At 37.7% G+C, this 14,243-nt stretch overlaps 2 protein-coding genes across 3 annotated transcripts; one reads left to right on the top strand and one right to left on the bottom strand.

Moving 5' to 3' along the window:
- The first annotated feature begins 2,952 nt into the window (after nt 1-2,952).
- Nucleotides 2,953-8,513, top strand: LOC148854846 (caffeoylshikimate esterase-like). The gene is made up of 8 exons (XM_088985549.1): nt 2,953-3,849; nt 3,983-4,012; nt 4,109-4,238; nt 4,357-4,503; nt 4,668-4,798; nt 6,869-7,006; nt 7,228-7,326; nt 8,132-8,513. The coding sequence occupies exons 1-8, from the start codon at nt 3,538-3,540 to the stop codon at nt 8,348-8,350; spliced, it is 1,206 nt and encodes a 401-aa protein (XP_088841675.1). The 5' UTR covers nt 2,953-3,537; the 3' UTR covers nt 8,351-8,513.
- Nucleotides 8,514-9,617: 1,104 nt separating this feature from the next.
- On the bottom strand, nt 9,618-14,144 carry LOC148854845 (non-functional NADPH-dependent codeinone reductase 2-like). Of its 2 annotated transcripts, XM_088985551.1 has the most exons (5): nt 13,866-14,144; nt 11,856-12,382; nt 10,897-11,140; nt 10,473-10,646; nt 9,618-10,038 (listed from the first exon to the last, which is right to left on the bottom strand). In XM_088985551.1, the coding sequence occupies exons 2-5, from the start codon at nt 12,251-12,253 to the stop codon at nt 9,814-9,816; spliced, it is 1,041 nt and encodes a 346-aa protein (XP_088841677.1). In that variant the 5' UTR covers nt 12,254-12,382; nt 13,866-14,144; the 3' UTR covers nt 9,618-9,813. The 2 variants fall into 2 exon arrangements, with proteins under 2 accessions (XP_088841677.1, XP_088841676.1); XM_088985550.1 differs by lacking the exon at nt 13,866-14,144 and having other exon boundaries at nt 11,856-12,670.
- Nucleotides 14,145-14,243: the final 99 nt, after the last annotated feature.

Genomic DNA, 14,243 nt, shown 5'->3' with positions numbered 1-14,243 from the left:
TTTACTCGAGATGGCATAGAGAGTGCACGTGAGACCCACAGTTATCATAACTCATAAGGCTGTGTTTGGTTTGAAGGAAAAGGCAGGGAAAGGAAGGGAAAGTTGTATAGGTTTCTCTACCTTTCCCTGCCTTTTCCTTCAAATCAAACATAGCCTAAGGAAAATTTTGGCTGTCTACGTATGACAGTCGAGACCAGATCTCTTTGTCAGAGTGCACCTCACATGGACCTCACAGCCTCATCTCACTGAGTAATGGCAACGTCTCCCATCCTTTATGTTGTTATTCTTATTCAGCAGGAGATATTCTCAATACACAATGAGATGGGGCTGTGAGGTCTGTGTGAGGTGCGCTCTGTGAAGAGTAGATTCCATTTCATGACAGTTTCTGCTGTCCAGTGTCTACAGGGTTCTCCTTGCTTGACATGTGTCCATATAAACTTCATGTAACAATAACAGTGCTGAATGCATGATTTATGGACTAAAGAGAATGTGTAGATTTCGAGGTACAATGTTTGCCAGTGGCAAAATTTTCGCATTGCGAGTTTTGGAAGGAAAATCCTCGATTGTATTTCTTATTTATTGAATAATTAAATGCAAATTATCTGTTTCTTTGAGCAAAAAAATGATTTCTAGGAACAAATATGTTCCTCTGCTTGATCATAATTCATAACTACTAAGGGTTGTTTTTGAGAGTTCGGATCTGCTCCTCATAGAGTGCACCTCACCAACATTACAGCACGTTTAAGTCATGCGTTGATTTTACCATGAATAAATATTTTGAAGTGCGGAGATGTTCCAGATGCATAGATAAACGTGGTGTGAGATCTGCCTGAGGCACGCTTTGTGAGGAACAGATCCGAACTCTGTTTTTGATACCATTGTTGGTTGTTTGGGGTTAATCAATATATATTGGCGAGGTACATTTTTTTATATGTAATCTTCTAGGTTGATCAATACAAATTGTTATTTTTACTTGAAACATCATGTTTATATAAATGATTTTTCTAACTGAAGTGATTGATATGATGTGATAATACATCTCAACAATTTGTATTAATAAACCCAAAACGTTTTAGTACAAACCGCAATGGTATCAAACAAAACCTAGGACATTGCCTCTCTTGGTTTGGCATGATTATTCGAATTGGGATTAGCTGAAGGGATAGTTGTTCAGGGGACCGTGGAAACAATGATAGTGTTCCATGCATGTAATAAATTCATAGGCCCCACTATGAAAGGTGCGGATCCCATATATTTTGAATTCGGATTAGCTGAATCAATAGGTTGTAGAACCAGTGATGAGGTTTCAAGCCAATAATAAATTCATGGGCCCCATTGTAAAAGGTGTGGGTGTTAAGGTATTTAAATTCTGGCGTGGAACCTTATCATTCGTTCCATAGCCTGCTGAATAGCCATCATGTTCAGCCAAACCTTGCTCTTGTATTTTATTATTGGTGTGGAACACTATCATTGGTTTCACTACCCATTGAATAATTATCACACTCAACTAACCCTTGCTCTGATTATTCCTAGCATGGTCCAGCCAAACTCAAAAATTGTCAAGATTAAGCCTACATTACAGGACCCAGGTCTAACATATTTTTAGAATTTAAGGCTTAGTTTGGAAGGAGTATGAATACAAATGTGTAGAATGCAAAACCTTGTATTTTGTATGTATTTGTACTGCACATATTTTATATTTATACTGTACAAATACAAATATATAGAGTGCAAATCCTTATATTTTGTATTCCTAAACTGAGCCCAAAGCCCAAATCCCTGGCTTGGGCCTATGCAAGGCCGAGTTTGGGCATATATGGCTTAGATTAAGCCCCTTGTCCTAGGTGTTAACCCACCCCAGCCTTATCCATGATCATCCATGTATTTGTATGGGCAGCTTCCACCATGTTCATGATCTCCCTTGTTTGGAACTTGGATGGTTGGACCCCTGCCCTGATTATTAGCTAACCAGCGTAAGTGATGTTTATTGGAACATATGTGGTAGGGGTGAGCAAATGGGTAGGTTCTACCTGGAATCGAATGGAATTGACATTGAATCAGCTTTGAACCAACCATACTTAATTTGTTACAGGGTAGGGTTTGGTTTCAAATTCTTGGAACCGATCCCCACCCAAGTCAATTCCAAGGTCTAGGGATTTGCCCTACCTAAACTAACCCGATGAAGCAACCTTGGTTGGCCTTGGTAGAATCAAACTTGCCTTGAAATAAACTCCAAAATAGTTATTAAAGATTTAAAGATTTGAGTTCAAGCGCTCATGGTTACAAAAGCCATGGTCTCACTTGACCATCAAATTACTTAAGTGATTTAATCATTTGTTTTTATTTTAATATTTAATTGCATGTATATAATAAATAATATAAAAGGTAATATTTATAAAATTTAAATCATAATGACAAATTTTCAACCATATATTAATATATTATGATAATCTATATATTAAATTCCAAAATATTAATATAAGTTTTAAACTATATATTATTATTATTGAATGTTTCTTTTTATTTTCCTTGAATGGAAGATTAAATAAAAAACAAATTCCATCGGTAGACCATGAAATTGACCCTAAAACCATTAAGGCCAGAATCGACATTCAAAGTAGGTTTCGGTTTCAAACATCTAAAAGCGACTCAAGATAGGTTTCAGCTTTCTGCAACCGAACCGAATCGAACCGAACCGAACCGACCCATTGGCGCATATGGTTCTTTTCGTAATTTTGCATACTCAAAAAACACGAAATGCCGCACATGGGCGGCTTTCAGATTCTCGTTCCACCGTGGATCCGTACCAACGTGCAATGTGACGGTAGCCGTAAAAGTTTGGGTTTTATAAGGGTAATTTTTGAGGTTTAATATCAATAAAGGTAATATATTTAAAAATTTTAAAAAATAGATTAATTGTTTAAAAATAATATAATAAAGGTCAAAAACAATGTTCATCTTCTTCCTGCATTTGTTCATCAGACCATCCGTCCGCCGCCACCTGCCACTGCCGACCGCTGCCGCCGCCTCCGCCTCCGGCAACGTTGCCGGAGATTTGCGGCGGCGGCGCTGATGGTTTCTCTGTCCAACGCCGCCACTTCCGCCTCCGCCTTCGATAATATTGCCGGAGATGATTGGAGACAGAGGTGGCGGTGGCGGCGGGCAAAGGAATGACCATCAGCGCCGCCGCCGCCGCCACCTCTGCCTCCGGCTATCTCTGGCAACGTTACCGAAGGCGGAGGCAAAGGGGGCGGAGGCAGCGGACGGCGGTGGCGAGCGACGGCTCTGTGAACAAATGACAAGAAAAAAATGAACAGTATATTTTTTCTTTATTTATATTATTTTTAAAAAATTAATCTATTTTTTAAATATATTACTTTTATTGATATTAAATCCCAAAAGTTGCCCTATTACACTTAAAAGTTTTTTCTCTGTCTGAACTCTGAATCTCCGAAGACGAAGAGAATTAAAAGCATCAACAAGCCTGAGAACGCGGACAAATCATCTTATGCACGGCTTTTTTTGGCACTCTCAGACATGGAACTCTCTCTCACCTTCCAATACCAACCACCAAAACTACCTCAGTTTCGCCGGAGCTCCCATTATTTGATCGGAGATACAAGAATTTGTCAAGTGTCCAATTTTTCTCGACGAGCGAGTAGAAATTTAACGGTTTTGACTCCAAAGACTTGCGGAGCGATCGTTGCGAAGAAGAAATCGACGATCGAAAGCTTGAGTGAGGAGATGAACTCAATTGCCTCGCAGAATATGGACTTTGCACCTGCTCGTCGTCGGGTTCGATCAGCTTTCATGGATGTGCAGCAAAAGCTCGACCACATCTTGTTTAAGGTCGTTTGATTTGGTTACATTCTTTAGAATCTTCTGTTATGCCTCTTGACTGTAGTTTCGTTAGATTGTTAGAATTATCTTGAACTGATCATTTTTGTACCCCTTTTTATACTTCTTATGAATTGGCGGGTAGACGGTTCCACCTGGGATAAGGACAGAGGAGGTAAGAAATGCTGCTTTTTGCAACTACCATATGGTTGTCCTCTTAAATTGGAACAACTTCGATTCAATTAGATGGTTGCTTTTTGGGCTGGTATAGTGGTATGAACGAAACTCAAGAGGCCTGGAAATTTTCTGCAAGAGCTGGTTGCCCAAGGAGAGTGTTCAAATTAAGGGTGCTCTTTTTTTCTGCCACGGATATGGTAGTACTTGCACATTCTTCTTCGAGGGTTCGTGATTCTATCTCTTTCTGCATTGCGTCATTGAATCCTCTCTAGTACTTCTGAGATTTAAGAATTAATTGACGTCTTATATGAGTTGAGATGTATAAGAATTTCAGAGTTTTAGGGATTGCAAAGAGAATCGCTTCTTCTGGGTATGGAGTTTATGCACTGGACTACCTGGGCTTCGGCCTCTCTGAAGGATTGCATGGTTATATCCCAGATTTTGACGAATTAGTGGATGATGTCTTTGAACGTTACAGAAACATCAAAGGTATATTAATCAAGCTACAATTTTTTTCTTCATTAGTCTCATTATCTCAATCATATTCATGTTATTACAGTCACAGATGTGGGTGTTGTCACACTATTTCGATAGGTTTACTCAGCTGCTGAAGATTAGAATTGATTGTATTTTTTTTATTCTACAACTGACAGGAAGGCCAGAATTGAATGGGTTGCCTCACTTCATCTTGGGACAGTCCATGGGAGGAGCTGTTTCTCTCAAGGTTCATCTGAAGCAACCAGATGAATGGGATGGAGTTGTTCTTGTTGCCCCAATGTGCAAAGTAAGCTCATCAGTGCTCGTAGTACATGTTTGCTTAATGGTTATAAATTATAATAGAACCTTCCTTTTTTTATTCCTTGGACAAGTATCTTTATTTTAGGGTAAATTACAGAGAGCCACCTTATACTTAGGAGGTAGTGACACTTAGCCCCCCCCCGGAACTTTGTTTTGCAACAGAAACCCCCCTGAACTTCTGGATTCCACCATGTTGCCCCTGCTGTAAGCATTCCATCATTAACTTCATGGGATATTCCTTTAAATGTTTCTAAAACCCTATTTTATGAGACTGCCCTTTTAACTTGTTTTTTCTACAACCCTAACTCCCACATGATCCTCTGAACTTTTTTTCAACAAAGTTCATCTTCAGAATGTGTTGATAATGATTGTTTCATTAATGCCTTGAGAATGATTTGTGCTTCAGAATGGTTATTTTCATCATTTTGATATTTGTTACTGTCATCCCCATAAAATATTGAGTGGGCAATTTTGTAATTTTACTTTCACTATCACCCCCCTGTTAGTGGGTCAGGGGCAATGTGCTTGAATCTGGAAATTCAAGAGAGTTGAAGTGGGGGGGGGGATCGCAAAACAATGTTTGGGGTGCTTAGTGTTTCAGAGTTTTGATGAACTTATGCCATTTTTTCTGAATTTATTACTTCTGTGTCTGTTTCCATGCATTTACAAGGATAGTTTTATGTTTTTGTTGCCTTAAGATGACAATTATGGCTTTATTGCATAAGATAGATATGCAGTTTGTTGCTTCTTTCCATCATACAGTCGAAGTATAAACATCATTCTGGAGACATGTACGTGTTTCTAATAATTTCTTGCAAGTAAATTAAATGCAGTTATTCCTTGTTCCTCTAAAGAGACAGAAGATTACTATAAGGCACACCAATAAAACCATAAAAGATCATTTTAACATTGTCTCCAATGTCTCTTTTTATTCTTTATGTAGTGGTTTGCAACGTGAAGGTTTCTATTGGGGATGTCAATTATGCTAGCTTTCTAGAATATTGAAACATGACCCAGAGCCAGTTATCACTTTACATTAAAATATAATATGCAAAACAATTTGGTAAACATATATTCCTGTGAATCTTTCACCTAGTAAATCCATGGCCTCAGATTAGGCAATGAATATCTTAAATAAAACTGGAAAATAATGCAGAGAGATGGGACTGCTTGATAAGATAATGAAAGCTTGCCCTCAATACATGTTATATGTTGAGTAAGAAAATATATAATTCATAGAATTAATCAAAGGCCAAGTATAGAATCCATCCAGAGGAAGAGTAACTTGATTGGAATTCAAAATCTCATATAGAAAAACAGGTGGTGGAAAATCATAGTGGAACTTAGTACAGATATAAGTTTTTAAGGTTTTACCAGGCATAAGCTAATAAGCTTGCAATTCAAATTGCAAATTAGCATGGTAAAGTTAGTACACATATAATCCCTTTTTCTTCAGATTTATGTTCTTGAACTTTAACCATTACCATATCAAGGTGTGCAGCATTGGGGAATGTCTTTAGATGTAAATTTGTGCTAAAAATGTAGTCATATAGTTGACATTATTTGAGTGAATATCATGCTTGTCTACATATTCTGTTGGATCAAGCCTTCATAGGAGGGACCATCACTTGGTGCAATTATAAAATCTTGAGCTTGAAAAGTGTGAGAATTCTGAGTGGCCACTTTGTGCAAAAAAAAAAAAAAGAAAAGAAAAAAGAATGGAAGGTTAGGTCCATATCCAGTCTACCTCTCCCAAGACCCTGATTAACCATCATTGGGTAATTGTCCTTTTATCAAGCCTTTATAGTCCAAAGATACAGACCTTGATAAATTGTTATTGATAATTAAGTAAAATGGAATATATTTCTGCAATCATGACCTTTTTATCAGTTTCTGCTTAGTATGATCACTGCAGATCATCATCTTGTGGACATTAGGTGACAAGCTCCATAATAGGAAAAAATATGTTAACTTGAAAAAGATAAAAAGAAAGAAAATACGTATGAATTTATCATTAATTTCAAAAGAAATTTTCTGACTTTGTTCTGCCAACAAGATTGCAGAGGATGTGATGCCACCACCAGCAGTTTTAAAGATAGTAACTTTTATGTGTAAAGTTATTCCTGAGGCAAAGCTCTTCCCAGAGAAAGATATAGCAGATCTGTCATTCAGAGACTCAAGGAAAAGGAAAATGGTTAGTCTTTCTCTTGCTATTTATGCATACATGTGAGTGAAACATCAAGCTCCTATTTCTGCACTACCAATTTTTGAGTAGTGCAGAAATACGGTTTTGAAACCAGAGCATAATTGAATGATACAAATTAATTGGAATGTCATTTTCTTTCTTTTTCACTTCAATCTCAGCCTTGTGAATAGGTTTGTGAACTTTTATGCCAATTTTCCTTGATGTTGTAGGCTGCATATAATGTGATTGCATACTCTGATCAAATGCGACTGAAGACTGCAGTTGAACTTTTGAAGGCCACAAAAGATATTGAGTCACAGGTGGAGAAGGTCAGCTTCCTTTCAGGCATGCATGTGCATGTAGGTTTAATTTTCATATGTCAGTAAACTTGGACAGTTGCACAGTCTCTATCATTTCCTAACTGCCTGAGGGATGAGACTCCAATGCAAGCATGTAGATATGCACAGATTATTATTACTTTACTCAATTTAGGACATAACTCCACCATACTCAAGATTCATCATAGCTCCTTGACATGTCTGACATTGTCCAAAGCAAGAAATGCCCAAACTATGGTTATTCAATTTTCTAACTCTCTCTACCATAAGAGTATTCCCCCTATGGGTTGCCTGATAACCTACCAACAGATTCAGGAAACACACTACCAATACACCCCGAAGATAATCATATGAAAAATTATTCTGATAGAGTGGGTTTTTTCTGACCAGTAGACTCCAGAATCGATCAAAACATGCTTTTTCCTTTACAGAGAATATGAGATTCATGTGGATTGATCAGCTATATATATACCATATGAGGGAAATTGTGAATGGTTAACAGGCATGGAACTGGGGAGAGGGAGCTTATATTCCTAGAATTAGATAAAAAGAACACCATGATGATATGTCTTTTGTTAGAACTGGTTTCTGGTTAGAAGTATTAGAGTGCTTTATCATTTATACAAAATGTAATTCCAAAACAGGGTTGTCTTAACATCATTAGTGCTGTATGGGATGTGTCATTTTTGTTCATCAACGAAATAAGAACTTCTTCATAGGATATTCAGTATTTAGCAGCACGCAACAATTAAATCTGGTTTGGTTTACATGCTTCTTTTTGTTTTTTTTCCCCTAGGTTTCATCCCCATTGCTTGTTCTTCATGGAGATGCAGACAAGGTGACAGATCCATTAGTGAGCAAGTTTCTTTATGAGAAGGCTTCCAGTAAGGACAAAACCCTAAAGCTCTATGAAGAAGGTTACCATTCCATTCTGGAAGGGGAACCAGATGATAGGATTCTTAACATCCTAGATGATATTGTCTCATGGCTTGACTCTAGATGTGCAGTCAAGTAGAATTGGTGTCTGCTTTGATCGTTTGAGATCCTTGATCCACTGCTTTATTCTGTTCTACCGTCATTCCTTTATATCTGTTTCTTGTATTATTGCCCAGAAACTTGGTGGGAAATGGATTTTGGAGACAAAACCATAATAAATGCAGAAGGCACAATTTTTCAAATTCAGGATTTGTACAATTTTGCTACAAATTGAAGTCAAAAGAAACAAAAGGTTGGATGCCTTGCAAGACACAAGGGTGAGTGAAAATATTTTCATACCTGGAAGGAATTGACATCTTCAGATGCATGAGACATCAATAGAAAGGATAGAAGTCAACCCTAAATACATTGTATAAAATGATAAAATAGTACCATAAATAACCATTATTGTCCATCTAAACTTACAAAGCAAAAAAAAACTGTTTAAGCCTGCACCTCCCCATGTTCTTTGTTTGCAACTTATTCTGAGGCAAGCTCTTTAAAAAAAAGAAAAGAAAATTGAGACAAGCTCCACCTAATCAATATCCAACAGAGAAAAGAGGGAAATACTAATTTGCCAAGTCACAGAATTCTTGCTATGGCATCAATAGAGCAAAGCTCATGGGTGAGACCAACCAGATTCTTTGGTTAGATTCAGTTGAGTAAGTACTTCATTATTTATGCAAGTGCCCCTTATCCTCCTAATCACCGAAAAATTGTAACTAATTTAAAGGGCAGCACAGTATACGAGGCTTTTGTCAATGTGGGGTCTGGAGAGGGAAAGATGTACACAACCTTACCCCTGATGATACACAGAGAGGCTGTTTCCAAGATTTGAACCCTGGCCACCCAGGTCACAATAGAGCAACCCAACTGTTGCACCAAGGCCAGCCCTCAAAAAGGTGTAACTAATCTGATCTTATGAAATAGCTCCAGTTCAGTTTAAGTACAAATGTTCTTGTTATTACTCGTAAGATCTATCCTTTGTACTCATCTTTGTATTTTATCTGGTTTTGTATTTTATCAGATTTTCTACCTATGCAAATTCTCCATTTTATATGTAAATTCTTTCTCCTTTGCAATATTTTTCTATAATTTCTACAAAGTAGTGGTGATAAATCTATCTCAGCATATCCTTGGAACCATGAATTTAATGGCAGGTCAAATTTCAAGAATAGGCTAGTAAATCAAGTTTCTTTTTACATGGATCATGGCAGTTCATCATGTGAACCAAATGCCAGTAAAACTACGAAGAATGATCATGAATTTATTCTTTGAGGAATGTTTGCAAGCATTACACATATTGATGAAGTAGGCAATGCACCGTATGGCTTTTATTTTATTATATTCTCCATTCTGACAAGAAAACGAAGTATTAAGTCAAGCCATAACTCCATAAGCAGGCTTTATATGATAACCCCAACATTAAAACTAAACCCACAAAGCTTACATAAAACATGAAACTGAAGGATGGAACTAGGAAATTCAGCTTTAATGGAGAATTCACATCTCTCCATCCCAGAATTCCTCAAAAGTCTTAAATGGACCATCAGGAAACACAAATTCAGGTATGGTTGCAATTCTCTTCTGTGGTATTGAGGCAATTTTTTGCAACTCTTCCTCAGTCAGCTGCCAGTCAAATATTTCAAAGTTCTGCTTCAACCTTCCCTTGTTGAAGCTCTTTGGTATCAAAGTTACCCCTTGTTCATGTCCCCATCTCAAAGCAATCTGAAACACAGGAAAACAATTTAAGAAACACTCCAAAGATAAAAAAAAAGGATGAGTAGAATGAGAAAAATAGAGAATTTTTCTATGTGAAAATATAACAATGGGTTAGCTCAGATATGGGGAGACAAACACCAGTTGCAGTCTGGGTCTCTCATAACTTGTCACATGGCAGAAATTTAGAAGATAAGGACCCATCATTAGATGAATACCACTACCATGATTAGGTGTCCATGGATTATCTAATTTAGGCATTATTTTCAGATCTTTCAAAGAGTTTAAATAGAACTTTTAATCACCATCAATATTCTTTCTAAGAAACACACATTTTAGATGAGATTCTAGGATAAATTATGGCCTACATAACGTTCAAGTTCAGGTCAATTGATTGGATCCTGATAAATCTAATCCAGGACAGACAGCAAGTTTATCAATACCTGTGCCACACTTTTTCCCTTGGCTTGAGCAATCTCATTAAGTAGCTCGTTTCCAAGAACCACATCAAATCCCCACTCCTTCGCTCCCAGGGGAGAATATGCACTAACATGGATTCCTTTCTCTTTGCAAAAGTCCCTTAGTTTCTTTTGCTGCCAAACTGGGTGCATTTCAACCTGAAGAGTTTATAGTATCGGTATTAATGGTAGTTAGATCTGATGAGAATCAATACATGAGATGAAATGCATAGACACACATATTGATGCCCACAGAGAACATGAAAAGGATCTGCAACAAATCAGTGCCGCCAGATGTTCATGTCAAGTGGATCTTGGGTCATGCTGATGCATTGATCACCAAGGCCTGTACAATTGCTCCTTTGAGCTTCTGTCTGGATTGCTTGGTGATGGTGAGAAATGGACTAACCTGATTGACAGCAGGAGGGATCTTAGCATGGGCAAGTAGATCAGTTAGTTTTTTGCAGGTGAAGTTGCTGACTCCTATGGATTTTGCAAGGCCAAGCTTGTGTACCTCCTCCATGGCTTCCCATACAGACTTGATATCCAGAGGGAAAATTTCATCCTTCTTGCAGGTCATGTCAAGTATGTCTTCCTTAAGTCTCACAGGGAAATGTATCAAGTACAAGTCCACATAATCCAATTTTAGTTTCCTGAAACATTAGTAAATCATGAACAATCTAGTATCAAATTCTTACTTCTATATATATGAGCTCCCATTTTAGTTTCCTGTATATCATTCTATTATGGATTATAGGTCATAGGTCATAACTACAGTGTATTAAGTAGTGTGGACATGAGCTAGCATACACGTTAAGCGCTCAAGTTCTATATATTGGGGGGGAGGGGGGGGTGATGAAGATGATTTCCAGAGGTGGTATCCAAGGAGAGTTGTTTCAGGCCTTCAGAAAAGAGAGAGAGAGAGAGAGTTGTTTCATGTATTCCGATTTCAAGAAAATTGGGCCCCACAGCAATCAGTTCGAAAAAAATATATTATTTATAAAAATAATTCCACAAAAACAAGCTTTTGGTTGAAACCGGAAAGAAGCTCTACACTTTCTAGTTTAATTTAAAAACATATTTTCCTGTGGCGATAAAGTTTCACTGACTTTAAAAGATATAAGCTTACTTTTCTTGTTTTCATTTTTATTTATACTTCGGACAAGTCCGTCTGAATGTGGGTTAGTATAATTCAGAAGAGTACTTATAAGAGGGACAAAAACATGTTTTTGTTTTTGAAGGAAAAATCTTTTTTTTTTGTTTCTCCTGAATCAAACTACTATGTTCTCAAGAAACATTCATGTCGATTGTTGAAGAACAAGAACACCCATGGTGGGTGGTTGTTAGTTTATAGTTACAAATTAATACCTGAGAGATTCTTGGATGGCAGGGAGTACACGATCAGGCTGAGTGTTGTTGCACCAGAGCTTGGTAGTGATGAACAGCTCGTCCCGACTCTTAATCAGGCCCTTCTCCAGGGCGGCGGCAATGGCAACACCCAACCCTTCCTCGCTCTGGTACAAGGCGGCCGAATCAAAATGGCGATACCCCACTTCCATGGCGTCCAAGATTGCCTTCTTCAGATCCTCAATGGGAGGAAAAGGAAACGACGCCGTCCCCGTGGCCAACATCGGCATCTTGTGACCAGAGTTCAACGTCACCTCCGGGACACCACAACGTCCAATCACCACCTCGCTCCTCTTCAGTGAGGCCTCTGTGTTTGTGTTGGCATGCACATAACCACCATTGATCGTCCCACCTCCCATATTTTTTCTTTTGAGATGATTGATGCACCTCCTACAACACACCTTGTGTTCGACCGACTTTATGGTAAGAGATTGAGCAAGCCCTCCTCTGATTTTATACTTGGTGATCAACGTTAATTTGTCATAATCCTGTCATTCAAACTTCAAAGCTCTAGTAAGTCCAAAAGTATACAGTTTTCCTTTGCTCCCCTTTTTTGTTCTTTTCTTCTCCTTCGCTTTCCGTTCAAAGATCAGTGGAAATGTTGTTAGGTTCACAATCACAACCTAACAACACAACTCCCAGATGGATCTAATTGTGGAAATGTTGTTAGGTTCGATCGGTGCAGGCCAGATGGTCGTCACAGTGGAACTGTAATTGGGCTCGAAATGTAAGGCTGCTTAAAAGTTGTGAACCGTTGAAATTTGGAAAGTATGCTTATCGATGCAAATATCTGTATTGATTTTATCGATGTTATGGCTCGCTTTGAAAAAAGTAGTACAATACAAATATATATATATATATATATATATATATATATATATATATATAAAATAATACAAAATATAAGATTTTAAACTTTAGTACTTTTTGTAAACTAAGCCTATATTTATAAGGATTATCGATGTATCCATGCAAAATTCTATCATGTATCGAGTTTTACATCGATTTAAATACGAAGCAGAATGAATTTTTACACCGGACTATATCTAAACCGTAAACAAACCCGGCCTAAGAAATGAATAGTCATGCTCTTATTTTCCAAGCAAACCATTATTTAATGACTTTTTCCTACGTAACGTTTTCAGTATCATTTAATTTTTTTCCAGATATGGTGGACAAACCATCCATACGACATGTTGTTTAGCAATTTGGCAAGGATCTAATCTAACAACCAGTAAAATGGATATTAGAGAGTAGTGACCTGAGTAACCAATGCATGGCGGGATGACAAGTGGTAGCTAAAGAAAGAGAATGGTAGTTAGGATTTTTTATTGATGGGGCCAAAGCTAAGAAAAGAGAATGGTAGTTAGGATTTTTTATTGGTGGGACCAAATAGGGGCCAAAAGATAGGAAACATTAGTAGGAGGGGCAAAATATATGTAAAAATTAAATGGCTACTACGGGGATTTTCAAGGGATAAGGGGGTCATGGATCCCCTATGCCACTCATGGCTTCACCCAAAAAAGGGATTCTAGCAGGGATTCTAGCAGAGGAGGACAGTTTTTGGGCTCCAATATCAATAAAAAATAATATTTTTAATATAATTTTTAGCATAAATTAAATTTTCCAAAAAAAATGTCCAATAAGAACAGATATTATTCATCTCTTTCCTCCTCCTAAACTATCGAACAAATCTCCCTCATCTGACTTGTTCCAAATTCAAAGCATATTCTCGTTATTCACAGCAGAGCAGGGAAGAGAGGGAGAGGTAAGGTGATTTCTCCCTCTCTGCTCTGCTCTACTGTGAACGGTGCTTAGGACCCAAACGGTGAAGTGTCGTTAAGAGGCGAGTTCTGTAATTTTGAAAGATGAAGACATTAAATGACGTGGCGGCCCTTATTGCTAGTGGAGGGTATATGTATGCGAGTTTGAGAACCAGCGTGGGAGTGTAGAACTAAACAAAACACATACCTCGTTCCCAGTCACAGGAAAACCCTAACTCCTCCTCTCTCATGCTCAATGCAACCGGAACCCCGCAGAGGTCTTGTAGATGAGCAAGCATTCGATGCCCAGATTGGTTCTGACTTTTGTTCATCATTCTGACATTGGCTCGGTTTGGCGCTATAAGTTCCCGCCAACATAGAGTTTAATTATTCAAACTCTTATTACTCTCAAAGATTCAATTTTATCTTTGATTTTTCTTTTTCCTACTTTTTAAACCTCGACAATGAAAAGGTCTAAGTTTTATCTATAATCCATCTTCGCTTTCGTGTAAGGGTATTCAAGATTCAAGTTCTGATGCTAATACAAGTCAAGATTGTTTGTCATGATTCAATCTTTATCTTTGCA

Source organism: Nelumbo lutea, chromosome 4, assembly GCF_056320005.1.
Source record: "Nelumbo lutea isolate HS-2025 chromosome 4, American lotus-T2T, whole genome shotgun sequence".
NCBI classification, from domain to species: Eukaryota; Viridiplantae; Streptophyta; class Magnoliopsida; order Proteales; family Nelumbonaceae; genus Nelumbo; species Nelumbo lutea.
Note: the sequence above shows the minus strand (reverse complement) of the source record. Positions and strands in the feature narration are given on the sequence as shown.